This window comes from Myotis davidii, unplaced genomic scaffold (assembly GCF_000327345.1).
Source record: "Myotis davidii unplaced genomic scaffold, ASM32734v1 scaffold323, whole genome shotgun sequence".
Classification (NCBI taxonomy): Eukaryota; Metazoa; Chordata; class Mammalia; order Chiroptera; family Vespertilionidae; genus Myotis; species Myotis davidii.
In genome coordinates, this window is record NW_006295491.1 from 937,848 (window position 1) to 947,045 (window position 9,198).

Sequence of the window (9,198 nt, forward strand, 5' to 3'; positions counted from 1 at the left end):
ATTGGGGTAACATGTTTTCTACAAAGAATGGGAGACACGCAGGTAAACATTTTTATGGGGCGAACTGAATGCTCACTCTCAGCAAAAAGACTCTCAAGGCCTTCCTTACGATATGGACAGGCTAAAGACAGACACAGCATACTCACTCTGTGTGAACCGGGAGTTCCACTGCCACTCTCAGGTTTAAAACTGCTTAGCACACACATCACCTGGAAGCCCTCAGGGAGGGTCTACCTCTGGGCTTATGTCCTGTATATTTGATGATTTGATGGGATCTTTCTGATACACAGGATGCACTATTCTACTACTATAGATGTGATTCATGTCAGGCTTCTTACCAGCCCTTAAAAATTTTATTACCTATCATGCCAACCTCAGCCGCCTGCATATATACCATAGGGACTGACAACGGCAATACCAAGCCAAGCACTTAGCTAAGAAGATAATACACACAAGCCTCAGAAGCATAAGAGGAAAGCTCCCACATCACCCCCTTGTGGTTAACATAGAGCAATGCATGTATCAAAACCCACATTAGTGCAATATCTAATATACCGCTTGTGTCTCTGCAAATTTAGCTCAGTATGACAAATCATAAGTGTTCTGTAATGTACAGTAAGAGAATTTTCCAGCTTATCAGGGGAATCTTATATCTCTTATTGTTTATTATAACAGGTGCTTGAGCCCAAGCATTGGCAATTTCCCACCATTTTCCCTCCAAGCTTCTTTCCTTCTGCAGCACCACCAGGGTAGAGGCATCGGGACATGCCAAGGAGCAAGCAGGGAGAGGTTTCTATTTCACGTGGCCTGGCTGCCTAAGAAGAGGAGCTGACCACTAGCGCCCCAGCCTCCCATGGGGAATCCACAATGTCAAGTCCACATAAAGCCAATGACCTGGTTCTCTCTTAGGGTGATTGGTAGAAGCCCCCAGACACCCAGGCGTACAGGGCTTTTTGAGGCCACAGAAAATTATATATGGCTGGGTATGCATAACTAGACCCACACAAAAGCCGTCAGCAGCCTCCTGCAAGGTCATTCTCAAAGGCCACTCAATGTTAAAGGCACACTCTTAACAACAACAAGATAAACAAATAAACAACCATCAGAAGTAAAAACAAGCTCATGAATACAGCGGACCTTCTGCTGGTTGCCAGATGTGGGGGTGGGGGAATAAGCAAAACGGTTCAGGGGCTTGCGAAGTACAAACTTCCAGGGATAAGATAAACCAGTCCTGGGCTGTCACGTACAGCATGGTACTGTAATTAATACTGTATTGTATATTAAAAGTTGCTAAGAGAGTAAATCTTAGAAGTTCTCATCCCAAGTAAAGGAAACTTGGTAACCATCTAGTGATAGGTGTTAACTAGATTTATTGTGGTGGTCATTTTGCAATACTGTTGACCCTTGAACAAAGGTTTGAACCACGCAGGTCCAACTTATATGCTGATGTTTTTTTAAATAAATACCTACAGTACTATAAATGTGTTTTCTCTATCTTATGATTTTGTTAACATTTGTTTTGGGAAATAAAAGAGATACTTTCTCCAGTCACAGGATCAAAGGTTTGCTTAATGCTCATCACCGATGACATTCCATGGCTGGACAGACACTCCCTGCATAACCAGGATACGTAACCAGAGGCAGAATGAGGCCGTGGTGATCAGCACTGAGGAAGAGCCACTGGCCTACCTAAAGCGTCTTAGCTCACATAGGAAGGACTTACACACGTCCTGCTGTGCAAATGTCCACCCCTCATGCAGAGCAGGGCCAGCATTCGCCTTGGGTAAATCACGACTACAAAGACCACGACTCATGATTCTCCGATCACTGTGATCAGCTGGGTTCTCATTCCAGAAACAAGAAAGTAAATACCACTGTAATCAGCTGACCTCCCCCCAAAAAGAATTCAAATGGGTTCTGTGGCGAAACAGATATACACAGTTTCTCAAGGTTTCATAATTCAATGACAGTCACAGCCATGAACAAATTTAGGGAACGGCCATTATATAACTATTTTCCAATACTCAAATTATTTTGACCTTTTAAAAATGTGACTGTGTTCAAGATTCATAGCAGGAAAAAATGGAAATCTTTGCACTGTTGCGGGGGGTAGGAATTAGGAGTGACTGCTTTTTCAATTTTGCCTTTAATATATTGATAGCTCATCTTTTTCATTTTAAAGAAAGGAAAGCAATGATGTGGTCTCCAGCTGTATTATCTATTACTTTTATTTCCTTTTCTGTTTCTCTCGATGCCCGGTTTGTTCTTTTCTAAGACATCACAACACAACTCCGAAAGGCAGATGGCAACGCCCAGTGGCTGAAGTAGCTGGGGAAGAAGGCTCGGCCCTCGATTCTGTGAGGACAACCTAACAGGTGGAATTCCAGTTCCCACCACAAGCCCTCAGGCCCAGGGAGGCAGGCGGCTGTCAGCCAACAGACCTGTACCTGTTGTGCACGGGGGCCGGTCCCTGCACCACACCGGGCACCGGGTTCTCCAGGGCGCAGTTGAAGCCGCTTGTCACACACACGGGCTGCGTGGGCCACAGGTCTCCAGGGGGGTAAAGACCTGAGGAAGAGAGCAAGGCCTCTCAGTGCCCCTTCTCCCCCCAGGAAACACCCCCGTGTCACCCCCACACGCTGACCACACCTGCTCCCCCCACTCCTTTTGGGGTACAGTTTCCGAATATACAGCAGAAATAGAGCATGCTGCTTCGACCTTTACTTCAGATGCTATATGCCTGTGATCGAGGTGAGAAGCGAGCCAAGGAAGTGTGAGGAGGTGAGCTCTGGGCACCAGGGACAGAGCGAAGTGTGCAGCCCCCGCAGTGGGAGTGTGTCCTGTGAGTTCAGAACAGCCAGGAGCCAGACAGCACAGAGCCTGGCGGGCCCCATGGAGGACGTGGGCACTGACTTCGGTCAGATGGAAAGCCCCTGGGAGGTTCTGAGCAGAGTGGCTGCCGGGAGGTCAGTCTCCACAGGCTCCTTGCACTTCTGTACATCCTGCAAGCAGAGGCCCTGGGTGCCTCTGTTCTGGACCATCTATTCAAGGGTGTTCGCTTAGCAAAAGCCTCGCATTATACGGTGTCTCCCTCTGGAGCAGAGGGAGACACGCCTACTGCCTGTTATAAAAGACACAGGTTCCCTAGGCTTAAGGTTCCCTCCTGCAATGCAAGCCACACATGTGCAAGCACCTGGGCCTGTTCAAGTCACCCCTGCAATGGCTGGGACCAAGAAATTAATGCAAACATGTGATGCTCATGCACCTGGCTAGGTCCCAGCCGTATTTCCGTTTTATGTGGGAAAAAATGGCCTGGTGCAGGAGTGAGGCAGCACGGAGGCTGCGGAGGCTGGGATAAAAGACTTGGAGGACATGAGGAGGTGGGGAAGGAAGAGGAGAGGGCAGGGAAAGCAGAAGTAGGCTAAGGTGCTGGAGCCTCACCCTTCATATGCTTTCTAACGGGACCTCCCCATGGGAAAGTGAACTAAACACAGGCGTAGCCCCATACTATCCTGGAGCCCTTGTGCCTGGGCTACAGGAGGGAGCCCAGTGTCAGTGCAGAGGGGGCGGCCAAAGGCAGAGGTTCCCAATGATGCAGGTGCAGAAGGCAGGTGCCTTCCCAGTGCACTAAAGCCCACTGACATGGTTCGGAGAAGAGGGCACTGGGGCAATGGCCCCGCCCCGCCCAAGCCCCCAGCCCACAACGTAGAACACCTGCACCTGGTGGTGTCTGGAGCAAGAGAAACTAGCCTCACCTTTATCTTCTTCAACACCTGCAGGCCCGGCAGGAAGGCTGGGACAGGGAGGTTCTGCATATTGTGGAAGACTAGTCACATCGCTGTGGGGAAAGTGAGAAACGGACATCGCTGATTTTTTCTGTACAAGGAAATACTGAAGTTGTATAACCAAGTCTCGTTGAATGTTTACACGAATCCCTCCAAGAAACCTATGGATACTAGAGACATATGGTTGACAGCCAGGAAAGGGTGGAGGAGTATTAAGACCCAGCAAAGTCACCCTGTAATAATCAACTAAGCCATTTTAACTAAGGTCACCAAGGCCATCTACAGCGCACATCTGCCTGCCACCAGCTGGCAGCAATTCTTAACCCCTGGTTTACTTTCTACACCTCACAAAACGGTTCTTACAGAGCTTTCCTTGTACCCTTTGCTGAGTGTCCATTTTCACCAACTCACCTTTTTAATTTTTTAAAATATATTTTTATGGATTTCAGAGTGGAAGGGAAAGGGGGTGAGAGATGGAAACGTCAATGATGAGAGAGAATCACTGACTGGACGCATCCTGCACGCTCCCTACTGGGGATGGAGCCCGCAGCCCAGGGATGTGCACTGACCCTGAATCAAACCGCGACCTCCTGGTTCATAGGGCGATGCTTAACCGCCGAGCCGGCTCACCAACTTATTTTAATGACATCCTATCCTCTCACGAAGTGGCCGATGCCTAAGAAGACGAATTTTGTCTCTCGCTCTGAAACCCTCTCCTCCTGCATGTCCTCCTCCTTCTCACTCAATAGAAGGTTTGTGTTATTTTGTCCGATGCTGCTGCAAGCATCACACGGTGGGACTGTAAACATGTAGTATCTACAAGGTTCTTTCAAAACTTCCTAGATCGTCAATGCTTGGCTTTATTTCAAGTCCCAGCAGAGGAGATGATGTCCATTCTTATAACGACAGGGTCTTCTTTCTACTTTCAGGATGGGAGGCTTTCTGACACAGACACGTCACAGGATCGACCAGCGATACCAGAGACACCTCCACATGAACCGTGGTCCCTTGGAAGGACGCCCCTTTCTGAATTACTAGTAAAATCAGATCTCACCGCCTCACATCCTTCAAACGTTTTCAGACCTTACCCTGCAGAACCAGGTACGAAGCGGAAACACGCCGACAGAAAAAGCAGTGCATGAAGCACACGGAGAATGCTGGGCAGCGGAAAACTTACGGGGGGTTGCAGATGTTATGGCAAAGGTTCAAGGAGATGGACGTTTCTGGAGGAAAGTCGTTCTGTGAAACACTGTCTCCTGCATAAAAGCAAAAGAATTATCACAAGTTTTTCCAAACATAATTCAACTGCAGGATGTCTTATAATGCAAATGGTTAATATCATTAACCCCTAATGAGTGATTTGTTTTTCACTTTAAACGGATCATCACACATTCAGTAATTTTATTATTAAAATGTCTTATAATGTATCTTTTATTTGAAAACCCAACATTTAAATGTATGAATTTTGGCTTAATAATGTTTTCTTTATGGAGGGGAAAAAAGGGCTGAAACCATTAATAATATAGAATTTTTTAATGGGTTTTTTTTCTGAGAAAATAAATTTTGCTATATAAATAGACCAGCTTATAAAAGTAACATGCTTATCACAGGAAATCTAGAAAAATAAACAAAAGTTTAAAAAAGGAAAATATAAGACACCTATAGTTATACTACCATTATCAACATTTAGAGATAGTTTTTACAATGTCTTTGATGTGTGCACATATGTGTAAAGTTTGGGTCATACTCGTATATACTTTGCCTTTTTGGTCTTTTATACCATTAATTATATTGGGGACATTTCCCTGATATTACATAACCCTTACATTTTTATCATTCTTCTGTCAGCCTTCCCCTACTAACAAAAGCTACACTTCTGTTTTTTTGTTAATGTTAAGCCCTGAATTTTATTTTATTTATTTATTTATCTTTTTAAATATATTTTACTGATTTTTTACAGAGAGGAGGGGAGAGGGATAGAGAGTTAGAAACATCGATGAAAGAGAAACATCGATCAGCTGCCTCCTGCACACTCCCCACTGGGGATGTGCCCGCAACCAAGGTACATGCCCTTGACTGGAATGAAACCTGGGACCCTTCAGTCCGCAGGCCGACGCTCTATCCACTGAGCCAAACCAGCCAGGGCAAGCCCTGAATTTTAAAAAGTCTTATGTTATATGCATCCAATACAGGCGCATCCAAATATATATATATATATATATAAAACAACCTCTTGATTAACTTTAAGGGAGAGATCGACAGCAATACGGTCATAATAGGGGACTTCAACACCCCACTGATATCACTGGACAGATCTTCCAGACTAAAAATCAACCAGGAAACAGCGGCCTTAAATGACACACTACATCAGATGGCTCTAACTGATATTTACAGAACATTTCACCCCAAAGCAACAGAATATACATTCTTCTCCAGCACACATGGAACATTCTCAAAGACAGACCACATGTTAGGGCACAAACCAAGTCCATACAAACTCAAGGGAAACATGGACTGAAATCCCACGTGGATGCGTTGTCTAGGTTTTGACGGCTACGAGTGCCCGTCTCTCGGACAGGGCCTGCTTTTATAGGGCTCACTGCTGGTGGGAGGGCCGTTCTCGGGACTCACCGGCTGGCAGGAAGTGCTGAGGGGTGCCCCCGGGCTTCTTGTCTCCATCGGAGCTGCTGCTGCTCCAGCTGCCCCAGCTGCCGCGGCTGGCACGCACGCTGCCCGAGGAGCTGCCGCAGTCCGAGCTGGAATCTGAGCAGGACTTCTCCATGCACTTCTTCCCCGGCTTCTGGAAGTAGCCCTCTGTGGGCAGGAAGAGAGAACAGCTCATCCCATGATCCCCTTAAGTCAGTTTCAACGTGATGTCATTTCCGGTCAAAGGAGAGAGGTGACATGATGAAGACAGCAAGGTTCACCTTCAGGGTCAGCTGACTTTGCTGAACTGCAACTAATGGTGGGATTTGGAGAAACAGCGGGGATGGGCTATGTCTCCTCTGCCTGTGGGATGGGCAGTTAAACCTGTTTGGGGCTCATTCAGCCTATACTGATGATAACTGGATCTAACAGAGCTTCTGGGAATAACAAACACGTCGATCAAGAAAACCCAGGCTGGTCTATAGGTCTGAAGACCTGTAGGTAATTTCCCCCTCTCTTCTATTAACATATCCACTAAACAGTGGTTCTCAACCTTCTGGCCCTTTAAATACAGTTCCTCATGTTGTGACCCAACCATAAAATTATTTTCGTTGCTACTTCATAACTGTAATGTTGCTACTGTTATGAATCATAAAGTAAATATCTGATATGCACGATGGTCTTAGGAGACCCCTGTGAAAAGTTCGTTCGACCGCCAAAGGGGTGGCGACCCACAGGTTGAGACCTGCTGCACTAAGAGCTTCGAAGTATCATTTATGTGTGGGTGGGAAGAACCTCCAATAGATCAAAAAGCAACTTATGTGTCAAGGGAATGAACAAAAGATAAGGCTAGAAACTCCCTAAATCCGCCGGCCTGTGTGCGCTGACCTGGGCACGTGCCTGGGAGCCTGGGTGCTGGTTGGGAGGCTCATACCTCTTCCCACCCTGTGTCCCACCTGACCTGCCAACTTCAGTGGCCCTTTAGCCTCCAGCTTGCTCTGCCCTACCCTGGAGCTAGCATCGGGTGCCCTCTGCCTCCCACTCCCAGGGATGTGCCCAGCAGTCCTTTGGGTGGGGCACTGGCCTGGCTCTGTGGGAACCACTGGCTCAGGTGTGAGAAGAGCTACTCTTCTCACCTGGCCGTTCCCTAGAGCAGCAACCACTGTGCCTTCAGCAGCCTGCATGGGGACAGCCGAGAATGGCTAGGCCTCAGGGAGGTGGGGGGAGGAGGGGACCACATGAGAGGCCTGTCCTGGCTCAAAGGAATCTTAGCCTTCTAGTCTCATCTCGACAGCTTTCCATTCGGGCTTCAGTAATCAAAGCTGCCTGTAGAGTGACCATCTCAGCAAGAGGCCATTTCTCACACTGGGTCCTTCCTCGAGGAAACGAAAATTCCACCCGGAAGCACCATTCGCCGCTCAGTGGGTTCCATACCTGCCTCTCTCTTTGCGGCAGGTAAGCTCCTTCCAATGCCAGCGTCTGTTTTACACCTGTCCCCAGGGGTCTCCTGTGGACACCAGTTTCTTACATCGATGTCACGGCTCAGCTCAGGTCTTTCAAATTCATTGCACGCAAGTTTCAATTCACTCTGTTCGGAAGGCCTGGAAGAGTCACACACGCACAAAAAAATCACACCCACATGTTACACACGCATACATGCAGACTGCTTTCCAGACTATTACGCATGGAAATATGAATCGGGAGCACCTTGAGACCGCTTCCCTTAGGGTCCTGATGGGAGAAGGTGATGAGTAAAGAAAAGATTTCCAAAAGAAAAAGGTTTTGTTGCTTTAGAACTAGAATTAACTTGGAGCTCATTTATCCCACTTTTGCAGTTCACAGTGTGAAGAATAAAACTCCACATGGTTACATGAGTCACTCAGGGTTAACTGGCAAGTGGCAGGCCCTGGGCCAGAATCCAGGACTCTTGGCTTGTCTGTCTTGGTTTTAGCGTAAAATATGATTCTGAATAGAAGAACCCGCTCCTTGGTGTCTGGGGAGAGGGCCGAGCATATGTGTGACGTTTCCCTTATTCATTCATCTAGCAAACATCTGCGGAGTGACAACCATGGCCAGGCACTGTTAGAAAACATGCGGTGTCTACAAAGGATCAAGCTCCTCCCCCAAGGAGTTCATGGTCCAGTAACCACCTCTCTCCGACTAGACCACGAACTCCTTGAGGGAAGAACGGTCATGCAATTCTGTAAATGGCCACAGGGAGACGTGCAGAGAATGCCAGGGGATACCGAGTGATTATCTCACACGGTCGGATTTCAGTCCTCAAGGTAGGTGTGCAGGATGGACGGTCAGAAGATCCAGGATGTGGGGTGTAGCCCAGGATTTCACTCGTTTCTGGCCGCTCAAGGTAAAGCGTATATAGGCAGAGCAGGAAGGAGCCAAGGAGACAGACAAGCCAACAGCCACCTACTTTGTAAGCATCATGTTCTCAAAACATCCTGATTAGCTACAAGCTACTTGGAAGCTACACTTTTAAAAAGTTGTTTCTTCAGCATGTCAGAAATCTGCTTTCCAATATATATCATAACATTTCGTTGGTGAAATTCCACTCTAATTTCGTATCTTTCCATAGGTTCATAACAGGAAAATATAAAACTTAAGAGTGACCATAGGAGAACCAAGATGGCGGCATAGGTTAACGCCTGAGTTTGCTGCCTCGAACAATCATTTCAAAAGTGAAACTAAAAGACGGAACGGACATCACCCAGACCCACAGGAACGCTGGCTGAGTGGAAGTCCTACAACTAGG

At 47.2% G+C, this 9,198-nt stretch overlaps 1 protein-coding gene across 1 annotated transcript in view; it reads right to left on the reverse strand.

Moving 5' to 3' along the window:
- KIAA0922 (KIAA0922 ortholog) overlaps positions 1 to 9,198 on the reverse strand; it is a gene marked incomplete at its 5' end in the record, with an annotated part of 146,494 nt that overhangs the window by 1,486 nt on the left and 135,810 nt on the right. The window contains 5 exons of the mRNA XM_015568041.1: positions 2,438 to 2,568; positions 3,756 to 3,838; positions 4,963 to 5,041; positions 6,417 to 6,599; positions 7,866 to 8,032. Of these exons, the coding sequence (XP_015423527.1) occupies positions 2,438 to 2,568; positions 3,756 to 3,838; positions 4,963 to 5,041; positions 6,417 to 6,599; positions 7,866 to 8,032 (643 nt within the window). The remainder of the gene's footprint in view (positions 1 to 2,437; positions 2,569 to 3,755; positions 3,839 to 4,962; positions 5,042 to 6,416; positions 6,600 to 7,865; positions 8,033 to 9,198) is intronic.